General features: G+C 59.7%; 1 protein-coding gene across 1 annotated transcript; it reads left to right on the forward strand.

The window, feature by feature from the left end:
* The first annotated feature begins 3,038 nt into the window (after positions 1 to 3,038).
* On the forward strand, positions 3,039 to 18,756 carry Btbd2 (BTB domain containing 2). Its single transcript, XM_006978166.3, has 9 exons — positions 3,039 to 3,409; positions 13,892 to 14,011; positions 14,762 to 14,918; positions 15,468 to 15,573; positions 16,269 to 16,466; positions 16,686 to 16,878; positions 17,161 to 17,248; positions 17,452 to 17,598; positions 17,698 to 18,756. The coding sequence occupies exons 1-9, from the start codon at positions 3,054 to 3,056 to the stop codon at positions 17,857 to 17,859; spliced, it is 1,527 nt and encodes a 508-aa protein (XP_006978228.2). The 5' UTR covers positions 3,039 to 3,053; the 3' UTR covers positions 17,860 to 18,756.
* Positions 18,757 to 19,486: the final 730 nt, after the last annotated feature.

Below are 19,486 nucleotides of genomic sequence, written 5' to 3' on the forward strand. Positions count from 1 at the left end.
TGGGTTACCCTGGGGCTGGGATTTCTTCCTATCTGGGTAGGGGTGGGGGTGAAGGCAGGTGCCCGCCTGTTTCTGGATAAAATGTCATGAGACTCAGGACTGAGCCTATCAGCCGAGGTTGATGTTGATCCACTCATCTCTTTCCTCCTCCCCCTCCCTTTTCTCCTCCTGTTTTTTTTTTTTTTTTGGTTTTTTTTGTTTTGTTTTGTTTGTTTTTCGAGACAGGGTTTCTCTGTGTAGCTTTGCGCCTTTCCTGGAACTCACTTGGTAGCCCAGGCTGGCCTCGAACTCACAAAGATCCGCCTGCTGGGATCAAAGGCGTGCACCACCACCGCCCGGCTCCTCCTCCTGTTTTTTAATGTTATTTATTTATTTTTAAAATTTTAAGACTGAGGCAGGGTCTCTCTAAGCAGCCTACTTCACCTCTGAACTTGTGATCCTCCTGCCTCAGCCTCCTGAGTGCTAGGATGATGGGTGTTGCCCGCCATGCCCAGATATGGAGGAATCTTTGGCAGACACTTCCAGGGGCCATCCCAGACAGACCTTCACATCTGGAGCAGGGGATCCCAGTTCCCCCTGCTGAGAAACAGACACCGGATTGCATTCCCAGGCTGAGACAATGGGGGTGACCGTAAGACGAACTGCTTATAAATAGAAACCTGGAGCCAGATACTGGGGTGCAAACTGAGAGATCAGAGATGTAAACAAGCCACAGGCACAGATTCTTACCGCTAGGAAATCCTCGACCCAAGAGAGTGAGTTCCTGTTGTCTCAGACTGAAAGCCAGATGTGTGACAGCTGAACTGCCTAAAAAGCCTCCAGTCGCTGGTCCTCACGCCTTGCGTCCCTTTCTGCTTCCCGCCATCACTTCCTGGGATTAACGGAGAGTGTGCTTCCCTAGCAAAGGCAGGAGACCTCAAGTGCTGGCATGAAAGGTGTGAGTCACCACTGCCTGGCTCTGTTTCCAGTGTGGCCTTGAACTCACAGAGATCCAGACGGCTCTCTACGTCCCCGAGCGATAGAATTAAGGGTGTGCGCCACCACTGTCTGGCCTCTATGTCTAGTCTAGTGGCTGGCTGTTTCTGATGTCCAGGTCAGTTTATTAGGGTGCACAATATATCGGGGGACACAATCTATCACCACAGTGGTCCACACAGGGACTGGCCAGGGTGCCCATCTTCAAAGTCCATGGGAACTCCGTCCGCCTGAGCCTGCTGAGGACCGGGCAGGGGCTCCTGCCGGCTTCCTCGGGGAGCTGTGCCCCAGCCTGCTCTTGGAGGCACGGTGCTCCATGCTCGTGCCTGTGGGGGAACCGCCACTTTATGTCCCCACCGGCCCCCACTGGAGGCAGCTAATGCACATCTATTGACGTTTGTTCTGTCTCCCTTGTTTTACAGACAAGGTCTCTTTGATGCGGTCCTAACTGGCTTGGAACTCTCTGCAGCCCAGGCTGTCCTGGAACCACAGAGATCCCCCTGCCTCTGCCTCTCCAGTGCTGGGATTAAAGCGTGCGCCGCCAACCTCCGTGAGTTTTGACTCTATGTACACTCCTACCGCCCCCAGCTGCTTTCCCTGGCCTCAGTTTCCCTTTCTAGGCTGTGAAGCCCGCTCCATCGGGCAGGCACGCTCACTGGCTCTGGGGTTTAGGGATCGGGGTCTGCATGGGAGCCCGGGAACATGGGAACCGGACTTACAGCCTGGCGGGTGTTGCCCTCACAGGGGCCCGGGCTTCACAGTCGGGGTCTGGGAGGCTCTGGGCACCGTGGGAGCAGGGCCCGGGGTCCCTTACGCTCCACCCAGCTGCCCCTCCCGTCTCCCAGGCCCCAGCCCCCCTCCCTCCCTCCCTAACCCCCTCCCCGTCACCGCACCGGCTGCCCCGTCCCTCCCTCCCCCTGCTCTTCCCACCTCACCCCACTACTTTCCCTCATCTCCCTTTCTGGGATCGCAGTCAGTTCTGGGCACGAGCTGGGTCGTCCAGGCTCCGGGGCTCAGCAGCCCGTGTGGGGGGGGGACCGAGGCTCAGAGCAGGGGCCCTGGGCCTCCTCACCCTCAGCTCCCCTACCCCAGCTTCCCCACGCACCCCTTCATCACCCCCCTTCCCTCCACCCCTTCCCTGACAGACCCACTTCCCCGCGGCCCCGCCCCTCCCGTAACCCCGCCCCCTCGCCTGGCTTGCTCATACAAACCCCGCCCCTCCGCCTCTTCCCCCCTCCTCCCTGCCTTCTTCCCTCCACCCCTTCCTCCCCCCTCCACCAGCCCCTCCCCACCTGTCCACTACCCCCGAGGCCCCTCCCTTCCTCCCTTTCCCTCCGTGCCTCCTCCGGCTTCCTCCCCCGGCTCCTTCCCTCTTCCTGACCCTTCCCCTCCCCTCTGCACTCACCTGGTCCCTCCCTCCCGCTCTCCCTCCATTTCTCCTCTGCAGACCCCCTGCCCTGCCTCTCCCCCCTGCCCCTCCCTCCCTTCTGCCCCTCCCCCCTCCCGCTCTTCCTGCCTCTGCTCTGTCTGCCTTTCTTCACCTCTGCACGCCTCTCCTGCCTCCCCTTCCCACCCCTGCCCTTGCTCCAATCCGGGGCCTGCACCTCCATAGCCTCGCCCTCCTCCCCTCCTCCCGTCTGTGCTCCTCCCTGTATTACCTCACCCTCTCATCCAGCCCCTCCCGCGTCCTCTTCTCCGCCCTGGGATCCATCCCTCCCCGCCCCCTCCCTCCCCTCCTCCCTTCCCTCCTCTCTGGCGTCTCCATCGCTTCCCCACCCTCCTCCCCGGCCCCCGCTGCATGCCCCACCCCTTCCTAGCCTCGCCCTTTCTCCCTCCTCTCTGCCCGCCCGTCCGCTTCTCCCTCTCCCCCTCCTCCCTTGGCTCCTCTCAGGCCCCGCCTCCCCGGAGCCCCGCCCCCCGGCCCTCTCCTCCCCTCGCTCCTCTCAGGCCCCGCCTCCCCGGAGCCCCGCCCCCGGCCCTCTCCTCCTCCCCTCGCTCCTCTCAGGCCCCGCCTCTCGGCGGCCCCGCCCCCGATGACCACGCCCTCCGTGGCCCCGCCCCCGCGCCGCAGCGACAAGATGGCGGCGGGCGGCAGCGGGCGCGCGTCGTGCCCGCCGGGGGTCGGGCCTGGCGCGGGCGGCCTGGGGCCCAGCGCCAACGCCGCCGCGGCCCCCGGCAACGCCGCCGCCTGCGCCCCGGGGCCGCCGCCGCCCCCGTCCCCGCCACCCGGGCCCGTGCCGGACGCGCAGGCCGTGGGCGACGAGCGCGACGACGCGGGCCCGGGCGCGCTGCTGCGCGAGCCCGTGTACAACTGGCAGGCCACCAAGCCCACGGTGCAGGAGCGCTTCGCCTTCCTCTTCAACAACGAGGTGCTGTGCGACGTGCACTTCCTGGTGGGCAAGGGGCTCAGCTCGCAGCGCGTCCCCGCGCACAGGTGGGACGCCGGGACGCGCCCGGACCCTGCAACCCCAGACCCTGCACCCCTGGACCCCGAACCCCACCCGGACCCTGCACCCCAGGAACCAGCACCCTGGAACCCTGCACCCTACCCAAGACCGTGCATCACAATCCCCGCACCCCACCCTGACCCTGCGCTCCAAACCCTGTAGCCTGCCCAGGCCCTGCACCCTCCCATCCTGTTCCCCTCCCGGATTCTGCACCTCACCTGGATCCTGCATCCTGGGAACCGACACCCAGAACCCTGCACCCAGACCTTGAACTCTACCTCGGATGTGCACCTCAGACCCTGCACCCCCACCCAGACCCTGCATCCTGGGTCCTGCAGTCAAACCTTGGACCCTGCAACCCACCCCTAATCTCAAGACACTGGACTGCACCCACATCCTTTATCCCTAGATTCTGCAACCCAGACCTTGTACCCTAGAACCCTGCACCCCAAGAACCCGCAATCCACCCAGGACCACATACCTCAGACTCTCCACGCCACCCAGACCTTGTACCACCTAAGACCCTGAATCTAGAGCTTCAGGCTTTGTACCTTGGCATTCCTGTAACTTCGCCTGAATGTGGTTCTCAGATACTCCTCCATCACAGTCCAGTCCTGGACACGGGAAACCTGCACCCTAGACTCCTGTATTGAATCCTGCGTCTTTGAACCTGGTCCTCATACCCTGCTCCTGACCCTCCATCCAGGGCCCTTCCTGGATCCTGGATCCCCCAGCCGCCCCCACCACTCCAGCTTGTCCATCCCATCCCTACCCACGACCCACCCCATCCCTTCCTCACCCTGCCATCTTCACTCCCTGTGCTCTTCCCCGGGAAACCTGCTGTGCTTCCCTGAGTAGCCCCTGGTTTTGCTCTCGCGCCTCTGGTTCTTCCTTCCAGCCCTGGGGTCCCTGCCTGTCTGAGCCGGTCCCCCAGACCTCAGCAGAGACATCTAATCCCATGGCCCCGCAGAGCTCTTGGGAGTGGTCAGGACTTCACGGTCGAGAAGTGATACGCACTGCCGTCCTGGGCACGTCTGAGTACAGACGATAGGCAGTTCGTTGGCTCGGGGAACAGGGAAGTGGGTGTTCTGACCCCGGGGAGGAGAGAAGCGATCTCTTGCTGTCAGGAGTGCTGGGGCTGGCCTGGAGGCCAGAGGACTTGAGTGTGTGGGAGCCACACCAAGGGCAACAGGGGACTGGGGTGCTGTGTCTTCCCTGGAGCCTGCAGAGCCTGGGGGGTGCTGCATCTTCCCTGGAGCCTGCAGAGACTGGGGGTGCTGTATCTTCCCTGGAGCCTGCAGAGCCTGGGGGGTGCTGCATCTTCCCTGGAGCCTGCAGAGACTGGGGGTGCTGTATCTTCCCTGGAGCCTGCAGAGACTGGGGGTGCTGTATCTTCCCTGGAGCCTGCAGAGCCTGGGGGGCTTGGCAGGTGGTAGGGTGGTCAGTGGAGGCTTTCGTGGTTTCTTAGTGGACCCCGTGGCCGGTGGCTGAGGTCGGTGGTCTGACTCGTTGAACAGCCTCAGAGAGGCCTCTTCATCTTGAGCTCTGGGCTTCCGTTCCCATACCTGCGTACCAAACTCGATTCCCCATCTGGGGCTGCTGGGGTGTGGTGACTCCATACTGTGCGTGTCGTGGTTTGGCCGAGACGGGTCCACTGTGGCTGTGGGGAGGGGATGTGATCTTTGCCAGCGGTGGCATCCCGGGCCTGACTCCCATCCACCAACCGGGTAGCTTAGGTTGGCCGACAGGACAGGGTAAGAAAGCAGTGTGGTGATGAAGGCCAGGAGCTCAGCTACCTCTTGGCTGAGGCAGGAGGGCTGCAAATTCCAGATCCACCCTGGCAACCTAGGAGATTCTGTCAGAAGTAAAAAGAGCGGGGTGCGGTGGTGCTCCCCTTTAGTCCCAGCCCTTGGGAAGCAGAGGCAGGTGGAGCTCTCTGAATCCAAAGTCAACATCAAGTTCCAGAACAGCCAGGACTACTTAGTGGGAGTCTTAAAAAAAAAAAAAAAAAAAAAAAAAAAAAAAAAAAAAAAAAAAAGGAAAGACAGGTAAATTGAGGTCTGGGGGTGTTGCTGAGGAGTGGCTGGCTGCCTCCCTGGACTCCAGCAGGAGGGGCTGGGGTTGGAGCCCACCTGCCTACCCGGCTCAGTGTCCAGCACTGAAACAGTGAAGGAGATCGGAAAGAGGACTCAGCGATTGAGAGGACCGGACATGTGTGCTGTGGGATGTTCTGTATGTCCTGTGGGAGCCCTTCTTGGGTTCTTTGTGGCGTTACCCAGCAGGTCCGCATAGAGGATGATTAGGACCATGGGCCTGAGTGCAGGTGTCTGAGATGGTCTGCACTTGGCTGTGCTGGGGGATGGTCTGTATGTCAAGTTGTTCTGATTGGTTAATAAATAAAACCTGATCGGCTGTGGCTAGGCAGGAAGGATAGGCGGGACTAACAGAGGAGAAATAAAAGGACAGGAAGGCAGAAGGACTGACTGCCAGATGCCGCCATGACCAGCAGCATGTGAAGATGCCGGTAAGCCACCAGCCACGTGGCAAGGTATAGATTTATGGAAATGGACTAATTTAAGATATAAGCACAGTTAACAAGAAGCCTGCCACGGCCATACAGTTTGTAAGCAATATAAGTCTCTGTGTTTACTTGGTTGGGTCTGAGCGGCTGTGGGACTGGCGGGTGACAAAGATTTGTCCTGAATGTGGGCAAGGCGGAAAACTCTAGCAACACATGTGCTCTTGCCGAGGGCCCGTGGGCTCAGTTCCCGGGGGTCGAAGGCTGTGCTGTCTGAAGGCACGTGTATTCGTGTGCCCGTAACTTAATGGGAAGGGAAGGTTAAAGAGCAGCCCCTCCCAACCTGGGAGGGGAAGGAGGACCTCTCAGGCGCCGTACATGGCCTCCCTCCGTGACCTGGGTTCCAGAATGTGGCCTTCAGGACCCTGTATCATTCTGTTCCTTTCTTCATTTTGGGGTCCCGAGGAAGAATCCTGAGCTCTGTGTGTAGTAGGCAAAGGCTCCACTGAAGTGTACCCTGAACCCCTGAGTTCCTGTGGTCTCTGGCCACTCTGGGACCCCAGAGCAGCTATACCTACTGTAGTGAGGGAAAACTGACTGAGATCAGAGGCCGGACCTGGAAAGCCTCCGGGAAGGTCACAAGTGACAAGGAACGATCAGGAAATCTGTCGGCCTGGAGGAGCACCAGGGTCGCGTGCTGGCTGGGGTTCTGATTGGGCACCTGGGCTGGCATTAGAGGAAAGCTGTTTGATACCTGAGGACACCCAGAGGGCCAGAGTGGCCGCTGAGTGGTGCGTGCCTGTTCCTCAGCACTCTGGGGCTGAGGCAGGAGGATCAGGAGTTCAAGGTCATCTTTGGCTACACAGCAAGTTTTAGGCCAGCCTGGGCTACCTGCTGAGGGCCGCAGGAATATATCATAGGAACTCAGCTGGTTATGGCAAAGTCACTACCTGGAGAGATCAGGGAATTCCTCCAGAGGAAGCCAAATCCCAAGGAGTTTTTGGTGTTACTTGGCGTGTTATATATCAGCTGTCTTCTGTTATGAAAATCATGTGTGCCTTCATAGCTTTCCCAATTGACTTTCCCTAAGAAAGACTAACAGTGTAGACTGATCACTCTCTGGACATAGACATTCCAGGTATTTGGAGAACAGCCTCAGGAAGGCTTTCTCTGGAATCAGATATCTCCCTTAGCCACTTTCAAGAACTAACAGTGATAACGGCCCAAACCGCCTAGGTCAGGTGGATGTTAAATAAGAGCTTTACACAGTTTAGCTTGGACCCTCCTTTCTTATACAACCCAGAGACCCCCTGACTTCTTTCCTGACCACTTCTAGGAATGTAGACTGAGCACATAGATTCTCTTTTTGATATACTAACGGTCATTAGCACTCAGTTGACCTCCGCTTTTACCACTCCCATTTTGGATTGTAAAAGAGAGCCTGGCTGGCGGTGGTGGCGCACGCCTTTAACCCCAGCACTCGGGAGGCAGAGGCAGATGGCCTCTGTGAGTTCGAGGCCAGCCTGGGCTACAGAGTGAGTTCCAGGAAAGGCACAAAGCTACACAGAAAAACCCTGTCTCGAACCCCCCCCCCCAAAAAAAAAGAAAGAAAGAAAGCCTGGTGGTCACTGCCTTTATGATCCTATAGAATTCAACCTGGTGACCTTGCTCGACCAGGGGCTTGCTATAACTGGATTCTGGGGAGACTTAGGTAAACGTGGAGATTGGAGGACGGAGAAGAGAAAAGAGACTGGAAGAACTAGATGGGTAAGAACTTGAGAGGAACAAACTGAGATGGGGAAGAACTAGATTGAAGGGCTACAAGAGAGGACAAGAGGAACGAGATGGAAGATGAGGAAGAGCCAGATGGGAAGAACAAGATGAGAAAGGAGGAGATGGGAGAGGAGGAGATGATACGGGAAAGAACTAGAGGGATGAGAACCTAGGAGGGACAGAACTAGATGAGGAATTAGAACCTGGAGGGGACAGCAGATAAATGTAAAGAGAAACTGGGCAAGAAGGGAGCTAAAAATGAGAGCAGAGTGTAAGCTTGAAGAGAGAGAACTGACAGAATAATAAAATGTATGGACTAAGGAGTTTCGTGTAGATAGATTCATTTCTTTTCATCAAAGATTAATTATCAGCTGGTTGTAGATTCTTCCCGGACCCTGGGAGGGGACTATCGAGGGGCTGGACCCCCGTAGTCCCCGATAGCTACCTGAGACCTTATCTACAAAATAAAGCAGGAATTGGGGAGAGAGTTCAGTGGATCAAGTGTTTGCATCCACATAAAAGCCAGACAGACGGCTGTGAAGATAGGGATCCTTGGAGCAGCCTGGCTAGCTAGAGCCTGGAATTGGCGAGTTTGGGGTTCAGTGAGAGACCCTGTCTCAGTAGAGTGTCATGGTAGATGCCCAGCATTGACCCGGCCAGCTTTCAAATTCACTGAAAGGCCAGACATCAAGGGCTTTCAGCTGGTGTTGGCCGTCACACGGTAGAGCACTTACCCAGCATGTGCAGAGCCCTGCGTTCAAGTCCCAGGCAGGAAAGAAGAAATGTTTGGCCAGCTATGTTGGCTCCACAGCAACTGTTCAGCTCGGCTGTAGCCATAGGCAGGGGGAGCTTAAAGGCTGAGTGCAGCCTGTGTGTGTGTGTGTGGTGTGTGGTGTGTGTGGTGTGTGTGTGTGTGTGTGTGTGTGTGTGTATTTAGGGTTTTTTGTTTAGTTGTTGTTGTTTTTGTTTTTGAGGCAGGGTTTCTCTGTGTAGCCCTGGCTGTCCTGGATCTCACTCTGTAGCCCAGGCTGGCCTCGAACTCATAGAGATCTGCCTGCCTCTGCCTCCTGAGTGCTGGGATGTGCATTACTACTGCCTTGCTTTATCATTTTTGTGTGTGTGTACAGATGTTTGCCTGCATGTATGTCTGTGAACCATGTGTATATAATGCTCCTGGAGACAAAAGAGGGTATTAGATCCCCTGCAACTGGAGTCACAACTGGTTGTGAGCAGATGTGTGGGTGCTCGGAACTGAACCTGGGTCCTCTGGAAGAGCAGCCAGTGCACTAACCATTCAGCCATCTCTCCAGTCCCTTGTTTTTGTTTTGATAGGGTCTCATGTAGCCCAGGCTGGTCTCTCTCTTTTTTTTGTTTTGCTTTGTTTTGTTTTGTTTTTCGAGACAGGGTCTCTCTGTGTAGCTTTGCACCTTTCCTGGAACTCACTTGGTAGCCCAGGCTGGCCTCGAACTCACAGATCCGCCTGGCTCTGCCTCCTGAGTGCTGGGATTAAAGGCGTGCGCCGCCGCCGCCGCCGCCGCCGCCGCCGCCGCCGCCGCCGCCGCCGCCACCACCAACACCAACACCACCACCACCACCACCACCCAGCCCAGGCTGGTCTCTTGTAGCCAAGGATGACCTTGAACTCCTGATCCTCCTCCCGTGCCCAGCTGGGATGATAGACGGCTCTACCATTCCCGGTTTGTGTCATGCTGAAGATGGGACCAGGGCTCAGTCTGCCAGTGAGCACTGGGTCTGGGTCCCAGCATTCAAGTGCCTGTCCTAATGTTTCTTGTTGTTGTTTGTTAGACAGGCTGCCCTGAAATTGTTGTGGTCCTCCAGCCTCGACCTCCTGAATGCTGGGATGCCCGGCCTGGGCCTCTATGCCCTGCTTCTTTGGCGGTTACAGAGGGGCTGTCCACAGATTTCACACCAGCTTGCGATGGGGCTTCTGAAGCCACCGGGATCGGCTTGGGAACCAGTGGGCAGAGCCCCTGCCTAGGATGCTTGTCCTGGGGGTGCGTGGATCCTCCGAAGCCGTCTGCTGCCCTCCTCCTGTGGGCGACTTCACGCTGTGGACAGGCTGTCCTGCTTTAGTGTGTGTGTGTCTCTGGTCCTTTCTGGCCCAGTTGATGATGGAGCTCAGGGCCTTGAGCCTAAGCCAGCTCAGCCAGCCCACATCCCATCGCCTTTGTGTGCTTTTGTTTTGTTTTGTTCTTTTGAGACTGCGTCTCCCTATGTAGCTCAGGCTTTCCTCCAGCTCACCACAGGTCTCCAGCCTCAGGCTCCTGGGACCTGGGATGATAGGTGTGTCTCCATGCCTGGCCTGTTTATTTACTAACTTAATATTTTATTTATTTGTTTTATGTGCACTGGTGTTTCGCCTGCATGCATTTCAGTGTGAGGGTACCAGGGTCCCTGGAACTGGAGTCACAGTTGTGAGCTGCCATGTGGGTGCTGGGAATGGAACCCGGGTCCCCTGCAGGAGCTCCTAACCCCTGAGCCGTCTCTCCAGACCCACCTGACCTATTTATCTTTCTTTTTTTTTTTTTTTTTTGGTTTTTTGAGACAGGGTTTCTCTGTGTAGCTTTGCACCTTTCCTGGAACTCACTTTGCAGACCAGGCTGGCCTCGAACTCACAGAGATCCGCCTGCCTCTGCCTCCCAAGGGCTGGGATTAAAGGCGTGCGCCACCACCGCCCGGCCATTTTTTTTTTTTTTTTTTTAAGATTTTATTTATTTATCATGTATACAGTGAGTGTTCAGCCTGCCCGCCAGAAGAGGGCACCATATCTCATTGTTGATGGTTGTGAGCTACCATGTGGTTGCTGGGAATTGAACTCAGGACCTCTGGAAGAACAGCCAGTGCTCTTAACCTCTGAGCCATCTCTCCAGCCCCCTATTTATCTTTCTTAGCAGTCCATTCACGTAAATTGTGAAAATTTTGTTTATTGTATTCTCCTAAAATTTCCTTCATCACCGGGTGACTGTGACCCACACCTTTAATCCCAGCACCTGGGAGGCAGAGGCAGGCGGATCTCTGTGAGTTTGAGGCCAGCCTGGGCTACAGAGTGAGATCCAGGACAGCCAGCGCTACACAGAGAAACCCTGTCTCAAAAAATTAAAAATAAATAAGTAAATAAAAATTCTCTTCATAGTTGAGTGAGGTGGCGCACGCCTTTTGTCCCAGCACTTAGAAGGCAGAGGCAGAAGGATCTCTGTGAGTTCTAGGCCAGCCTGGTCTATGTAGCAAATTCCTAGCTAACCAGTTTTTGGTTTGGTTTTTAAGACAGAGGATATCAGGGTTTGAGTTTAGCCGGAGCTGAGTAAGTTTTGTCTAAAGGAAAACATTTTCGTTTGTTTTCTTGAGACAGAGTCTCACTCTGTAGACCAGGCTGGCCTGGATCCACAGAGACCCGCCTGCCTCTGCCTCCGAGTGCTGGGATTAAAGGTGTGCGATTCCTTGCCCATACCTGGCTTTTTACAGGTGCGATAGGATTTGAACTTACACCCTCTTTGCCCATGGACCCTCTCCCAGCTCCAGCTCCGTCAGTTGCCCTGTGCACACTGGTAATTACTCTGTGCTCCTGGCCAAGGGCGTCTGAGATCACAGTGAGCTGGTCCCTTCTGCAAGGCTCCTGGCCTTGTGTTGTGTGTAGTGGTGCAGGCCTACCCCAACCATGAGGCTGAGGCAGGAGGAAGTTCAAGGCTAGCCCAGGCGATGTGGTAAGACCCCATCTGAAACAAAGAACAGAAAAGATTTGTTTTAATTGTGTGTGCGCATGAGTGTTCATTTGTGTGTTATGGGTTCATGCATGTGTTCATATGCATGTGTATATTTATACGTGTGCGTGAACACGTGCGTGTGTTCATGCACAAATGTGTGTATGTGTTCGAACACGTGTTCATGTGTCTATGCCTCTGTGTGTGTTCACATGTGTACCTGTCTGCAGAGTCCAGTTCCAGGGTCCCTGAAGCTGGCCGTGAGCACCCAGCGTGGGTGCTGGGAGCTGAACTCAGGCTCTTTGCAGGAGTGGCTTATGGTCTTAACCACCGAGCCATCTGTCCTAAGCGCGGCTCGCTGAGATGGTGCCCACGGACACCCCTGTCCGACACACGCCGTCTTCCCGCACTAGCTCGGCCTCCTCCCGGTCCCCTGTTTGCTTCACTGAGCCCGGTATCTCCATTTCCCCGCGCCGGGTATGGCTTCGAGGTGTGTGGAGGGAAGCCGCTGTGTGTCTGATCAAAAGCGTTCGGGGCTCACACTTGATGATGGGGGACTCGATGTGTCTGCTGCCGGCAACATCCGAGTGTGTTCTGGCGTGCGTGTGTGTTCCTGCGTCCCTCCGGGCTGCGGAGGCCGCGTGGGCCGCAGCGGTGTCCACTGAGTGGCGGCGGGGACCGGCAGAGTCGCTGGGGTGGGTCGCCGTGGCGTGGGTCAGGGCCAGGTGTGAGCATCCGCGCCAGGTGGCCGCGGCCGTGCCCGTGCAGCTGGTGCCCGAGTTTCTGGTTTTGGCTTTTGCGTGGTCGGTGCAGGCTTCCCTGCGGGGACACAGGATGCTTCTTAAGCAGACGAGGCGCAGGCAGGGAGGTTATTTCTGGATTCCTGCTGCGTGGGCCCTGGGCCTGGGAGCCGCTGTGCTGCGAGGAACAGTTTTCCCAGCCCCCACCGGACCAGGATGGGGCCGGGAGCTGAAAGGCTGCAGGGCTGTGACTGAGGCCCGGGTCTGGGCAGCCGCACTGTCCCAAGGCCCCGTGGGTCCTTTCCGGGCCAGGCCCCAGGGTTTGCCTCAGCCTTTCCTCCGCGGATTTAAAGTGATGGGTGTGAAGTCTATAGGTCCGCTAGGGGGGCGCTGCACTGCTGACCACGCCCCAGCCCTCGGGGTTCTGGGCGGGGTTCCACCCTGACCACGCCCCAGCCCTCGGGGTTCTGGGCGGGGTTCCACCCTGACCACGCCCCAGCCCCTCACTGGGGATTCTGGGAGGGGCTCCACCCTGACCACGCCCCCAGCCCCTCACTGGGGATTCTAGGCGGGGCTCCACCCTGACCACGCCCCCAGCCCTCACTGGGGATTCTGGGCGGGGCTCCACCCTAACCACGCCCCCAGCCCCTCACTGGGGGATTCTAGGAGGGGCTCCACCCTGAACCATTAGTCTCCCTTTTTATTTTTGAGACAAGGTCTTACTGGGTTACCCAGGTTGCCCTGAACTCCTGCCGTGCTCTGGGTCCCGCATAGCAGAGGTGACAGGCCATGTCCAGCCAGCAGCTGTCAGCCCTGTCTCTGGAATCTGCTCGTTTGCTCCTCTTGGATTAGTCTCAGTTCACTCCACGGGGAGGGCCGGTTTCCGGAGGCTCTGGGCGCACTCGGTCGCTCTGGAGAATGGTGGTACCTGGTCTGATCGCAGGGACCGTCGCCAGTGGCCAGACCTGGGCAGGAGGGAGCTTCGTCATTGCAGGGCCGGTGAGGGTGCCCCCGGCAGGTGCAGGGTCCTTGTCCGGCTTTAGCAGTGGTTCTCTTGTGGCCGCTGGCTCTGCCCCACTCAGGGTACGTGGACCTGTGTAGATGTCCAGAGCTGTGCAGCTGGAGAGTCTGTGCAGGGCCACCTTGTCACTGTGGGGCCCGGGTCATTGTCTCCACCCAGAACGTGTGCTGTGTTCAAGCCAAGTCACTGCGGCTCTTGAGCCTGGCCGCCCCCGCTGCCCCAGCCGGAGCGGTCCTGGCAGCCCATGCCCTCTGCTTCCCCCCTCCCCCACAGCTTCCTAAGGTCTCAATCCCCAGCCCTGCGGTTCCCCCAGCACTAACACACTTCCCAAGCCTGAGACCCCTGACCGAGGAGGCCGCCCCCCCCCCCCAGTCTGGTCTGCTTTCCCTTGTGAGGGTCAGGTTCCGTGCCTGTTCCTGAGGTCTGGAGAATTGAGGGAGTGGGGGAGGAGGGAATGGATGAAGGAATGAATGAGGGATGTGGGAGGAAGAGAGAGCGAGCACACGCATGAAGGAATGAGGTGCTGCCCTCATGCTGCCCTCCACAGCCACCCCTTCCAGGTCCTTCCTTCTAGAAGGATCGGAGGCCTGGAAGGCCTCTACCAGGGTGGCGAGGGGTCTCTGCAGGCAGGTGTGACAGGACTCAGCCTGGCCTGGGCCAGATGGACTCACGGACAGGCACCCTCTCTCCTGGATCAGGTTTGTGCTGGCCGTGGGCAGCGCTGTCTTTGACGCCATGTTCAATGGCGGGATGGCTACCACATCCACGGAGATCGAGCTGCCCGATGTGGAGCCTTCCGCCTTCCTGGCACTGCTCAAGTAAGTTTCCCGATTCTTCTGGCCGTGGTGGGCGCTGGGACATGGGGTGTGAAAAGCAGGAGGCAGACCGCTGCACATCTGCTGCAGAGCCCACCCTCCAGCAGGGCGTTCTAGAACGCAGCGGAGAAGAGACACCGTCTCAGAATGCTTTAGGGGCTGGAAAGATGGCGCAGCACCCTCAGAACCCTGGTCAGGTGGTTACCAGCTCCGGGTGGTCTGAGGCCCTGCGGCCTCTTCAGGGCCTGCTCACATGGCACACGTGAACATAAGTCTTTTTTTTGATCTTTTAAAGGAAGACTTTTAATTTTGTTCCGGTTTTGAAACAGTCTGTCTCCAAGAATGGGCAGTGCCGTGTGCCACGCCTGCTCTGTCTGTGGTCTGGGATGGGACCCGTGGTCTGCGATGGGACCCGTGGCCTCGGGTCTGTAGTGGACACTGCGCCCACACAGCGGTGTGCGAGCACTCACGCCGCCTGCCCGGCCGGTGCCCGAGGTCAGCGTGGTTTCTGTCACCTACCCACGATGGCCTAAGCTTGGCCACAGGGTCTCAGGCCCCGCTGGGGGCGCGGCCCAGGGTGACCTATGCATGGACATCTCATGGTGACAGCCTGGTCTTCCTGAGCGATGTCCCTAGGTCAGGAGATGCCGACAGGTGAATCCCGGAGGCGGCCGAGCAGACGGGCGGTGATTGGCCGGGGCAGGTGGCTGTGGTCACTCGGGTTCTCAGTGCCCGTCCGTGTGTCCTGCTCAGGTTCCTGTACTCGGATGAAGTGCAGATCGGGCCTGAGACGGTGATGACCACGCTCTACACCGCCAAGAAGTACGCGGTGCCCGCCCTGGAGGCGCACTGCGTGGAGTTCCTGAAGAAGCACCTGCGGGCTGACAACGCCTTCATGCTGCTCACGCAGGTGGGTGTGCGCGCGTGGGGCGCGGTGCTGTGTGGGGCACAGTGTGCCCGTGGGGTGCGGTGCCTGTGCGCCACCAGGTGAAGCCCGGCCTCCTCCGCCGCTACCCACTTCCTTTTTTGTAGGTATTTTGTTATGATGAGGGGGTTGTTTTTGATTTTGGAGATGAGGTCTCACTGTGTAGCCCAGGCTGTGCTGGAACTCACTACATAGCCCAGGCTGGTCTGAATTAGCGGAGATCCCCCTGCCTCTGCCTCCCCAGTGCCAGGATTAAAGGCGTGCGCCACCACCTCCTGGCTTTTCCCGTCTTTCTCCTCCGAGATAGCCTGGCTCAGCAGCCAGGCTGCTCTGCACTCCTGACCCTTCTGTCTCAGCCTGAGGTCGCTCTCGGGTGACAGGTGTGCACCGGCGCACCCCGCTCCTCCGCTTCAGCTTCCATCTGGTGTATCCACGGGGTGCACAGCGTGCGGGCGGCCTGCTGTGACAGGCAGGTGGTCGTGGTCACTTGGCTTCTCAGAGCCCGTCTGTCTCCTGTGACCTCCCCGTCTCCAGGCCCGGCTCTTCGACGAGCCGCAGCTGGCCAGCCTGTGCCTGGAGAGCATAGACAAGAACACGGCGGATGCCATCGCGGCCGAGGGCTTCACGGACATCGACCTGGGTGAGTCAGGGCCAGCAGGCCTTCATTCGAGGACCGTGCCGCGCCTGGCTCAGGTTGCAGACACTGACTGGAAGGAGACGTGACGGCCTGGGTGGGACAGATAGAGGGGCCGGGTAGCGGGGCTTGGCCTGTGTCCTCCGTTCTGGGGTCAGTGTTATCCCCGAGTAGGGAGACTACCCAGCCCTACAGCGTCATCTGCAGTGCCTTGGGAGGGCCCAGGGCTCAGAGCCAGAGGAAGTAGTCGCAGGCTGTGGGATGCACTCCTATGAACTCAGCTCTCGGGAGGCTGAGGCAGGAGGATTGCTATAAGTTCCAGACCTGCCTAGGCTGTAGAACGAGACTCTGTCTCAAAAAGTACGCGGGCTGGGCCTCAGCTGAGGTAGGGGACTTCTTCCCTAGCACTTGCCGGCCTGTCAGTCCAGCACTCAAGAGGTGGAGACAAGAGGGCCAGGGGTTCAAGGCTAGCCTTAGCTACATCGTGATTTCAGACTGTGTGGGAGGGAGGGAGGGAGGGAGGCAGGCAGGCAGGCAGTGCTCAGGGAGGGCTGTGTGTCAATAAAACTTTATTGCCAAACATGGACAGAGGGCCACAGCCGCCGAGCCCTGGCTATGAGGTGGTTCCTGTATGGGGCTGGTCTGCACAGCCTACAGGGCCCTCACAGGGCACCGGGGCTCACAGCCTCTCTCCGCCACAGACACGCTGGTGGCAGTGCTGGAGCGGGACACTCTGGGCATCCGCGAGGTCCGGCTGTTCAATGCCGTAGTGCGCTGGTCTGAAGCTGAGTGTCAGCGACAGCAGCTTCAGGTGACGCCTGAGAACAAGCGGAAGGCGCTAGGCAAGGCCCTGGGCCTCATCCGCTTCCCCCTGATGACCATCGAAGAGTTCGCCGCAGGTACCGGCTTGCATGGCTGCCCCGCGCCCCTCCAGCCCATGTCCGTCGGGCTGAGACTTGAGGACGCTGCCCGGGCCCTGGGGCTGCCAGTCACGGGGTCCTGGCCTGTCAGCCGCTCAGGCCGTGCGCGGGGTGGGGGCCGGGCCGCAAGCCCCGCACGCACGCACACACGCACGTCAGGCGGACTCCGGCCCAGGCGCCCCTCCCGCTGCCCCGCAGGCCCGGCGCAGTCCGGCATCCTGGTGGACCGCGAGGTGGTGAGCCTCTTCCTGCACTTCACCGTCAACCCCAAGCCGCGCGTGGAGTTCATCGACCGGCCGCGGTGCTGCCTGCGGGGCAAGGAGTGCAGCATCAACCGGTTCCAGCAGGTGGAGAGCCGCTGGGGCTACAGCGGCACCAGTGACCGCATCAGGTGGGGCGTGTTCCCGGTGGGCGGGGCGGAGGCCGCCGGGTGGGCGTGTCCCCGGGGGCGGAGCGGAGGGCGCCGGGTGGGCGTGTCCCAAGTGGGCGGGACGGAGACCGAGTGGGCGTGTTCCCGGTGGGCAGGATGGAGGGCCGTCGAGTGGGCGTGTCCCTAGTGGGCGTGGTCCCGAGGGGCGGTGCCCTCCTCCCAGCCCCGGCTGCCCCTCCCCCACGCCGGTCCAGTTGCTCCCGCGGGGCCCAGGGCGCTGACCCGTCCACCACTCAACTCCAGGTTCTCCGTCAACAAGCGCATCTTTGTGGTGGGCTTTGGGCTCTACGGATCCATCCACGGGCCCACGGACTACCAAGTGAACATCCAGGTGAGCCCCGGCCGCCCCGGCCCCGCCCCGGCCTTCCCGACCCACAGCTGGGCCCTGAGTCCCCGTCCCATCCACTCTGCTCCTGGTAGAGCCGCTAGCCACGCCCACCCTCCGGAGGCCACGCCCCACAGGCCACGCCCACAAGCCCCCCCCCCCCCCCCCGTGCCCCCGTGCCCTGCCCGCTGAGCGGCCTCTGTCCCCAGATCATCCACACGGACAGCAACACGGTCCTGGGCCAGAACGACACCGGCTTCAGCTGTGACGGCTCGGCCAGCACCTTCCGCGTCATGTTCAAGGAGCCCGTGGAGGTCCTGCCCAATGTCAACTACACCGCCTGCGCCACGCTCAAGGTGGGCCGCACTGCACCCCGGCCACCCGGCCCCGCGGGCGCCCCCCTCCCCCGCCTCGGGGCCTGGCTTCCTGACCTCACCGCCTCCCACTCCCCCCAGGGCCCGGACTCTCACTATGGCACCAAAGGCCTGCGCAAGGTGACCCACGAGTCGCCCACCACGGGGGCTAAGACCTGCTTCACCTTCTGTTACGCGGCGGGGAACAACAACGGAACCTCGGTGGAGGACGGGCAGATCCCCGAAGTCATCTTCTACACCTAGGCCTTCGCCACCCAGGCCGCCTCCCGGCCCCTCCCGGTCATCGCGGAAGGGGCCGCCGTGTGTCCACAGCGACAGTGTGGCCGCCGTCCCACGGCACTGGGGAGGGGTCGGCCGTGGGCTGGGCCGTCAAGACAATCCCTCGGTGTTGGGGGCGGATGGGCCTGGCCCCGATGGACAGATGTTGGGGCTGAGGGCCGTGGTTTGGGAGTCTGGGTTCCCACTCTGGCCCTGCAGCCCAGGGCCCTGCGGCCGCCGCCGTTCTTAACTGCACACTGCAATGCATTCGAGCCCACCCTCGGCTGGAGCCCGGGTCGGGCCTGTCTTCCAGCCAGTGGTTTGGGTTTCATGTCCTCTGTTCTCCGCTGCTCCCTGGGATTCCAGGGCCCGACCCGAAGCCCCGGCCTCCTGGGCATGAGCACGTGCAGGGCCTGGGTCAGTTCTGACCAGCCTTGGCTGGGGCTGGTGGGCTTCGCTGGAAGGTCCGCCCCCGTGTGGGTGACATGTGGGCCACTGTCCCTGCGAGGCCATCCCTGGCCAGCTCTGGACCAGCTCCTCCCGCGTGTGGCCAGCAGAGCTCAGGCCTGAGCGCAGGGCAGCAGCAGCAGCAGGCCCCGCCCCATCAAAATGCACTGGGCCTCCACCTGGCCTGCTGTGGCACCCAGGGCCCCACAGAACCCCCCTGTGCAGACCACAGCCCTGGCCCCCAAGGCTACCAGGAACCCTGTCCAGTGATGCCCCAGGAGGCACCGTCCCCTGTCTGGGGTCCCTCCCCTCATGTCTGCGTACCTGTGACTCCTGCCCGGAACCCGTGTCCTCCCCAAAGCCATGGGAGGTGAGCCCTCCACACTGTGTCCCCAGTTTTTTTTTTTAAATAAAGGAAAGAAGCGTCCACCTTGAGCTGAGTGCCGTATCCTCTGAGCGCCATGTGTCGGTGAGGTAGGCGCCCGGGCGCCCACGCTGCTCCCCAAGAACACTTTCACAGTGTCCCCGAAAAACAAGAGCCAAGGCCCTGAGAAGGGACCTGCCGTCTCAGCCCCTAGAAGGCAGAGGCTGGAGGTCTGCAATCCTGGGCTAGCCTGGGATACATGACACCCTGTTTCAAAACAAAAACGGGGCCCTGGAGAGATGGTTCGTGATTAGGATGGCGTCCCTGCGGCTCTTGCAGAGAACCTGGGTTCCCAGCACCCGTGCTGGGTGTCGGCCACCTGAGCTCAGCTGCTTCCACCGAGTCTGGGCTCTGCACTGCGCACACAAATGCACGATTTAAGGTAATAAAACCAGTCTTTCGTGAGCAGTGGTGAGGACACCTTTAATCCCGCGTTTGGGAGGCAGCGGCAGGGGGATCTCCGTGAGTTCAAACATGAAGCCCTGGGATCTGTCCCCAGGAGTGCAAAGGGAAATGTCCCAGCAGGCAGCAGGCTCACCTTGCCACCCACACCCCCAGCTTCCCAGGCGCAGCAGCCCCCCCCCCCCCCCAGCCTTTGGTTCTGCAACAGGGCAGCTGTGGACTCCTGACCCGAGGTGGGCTTTGAGTCTGCAGGGGCCCTTTGCACACCCCTGCCCTGTCCGCCTTTTGGGGGACTGCTGGGTCCCTCAGGTTTGGGAGCACCAGCCTTCCTGCCCCCGC

This window comes from Peromyscus maniculatus, chromosome 22 (genome assembly GCF_049852395.1).
Source record: "Peromyscus maniculatus bairdii isolate BWxNUB_F1_BW_parent chromosome 22, HU_Pman_BW_mat_3.1, whole genome shotgun sequence".
NCBI classification, from domain to species: Eukaryota; Metazoa; Chordata; class Mammalia; order Rodentia; family Cricetidae; genus Peromyscus; species Peromyscus maniculatus.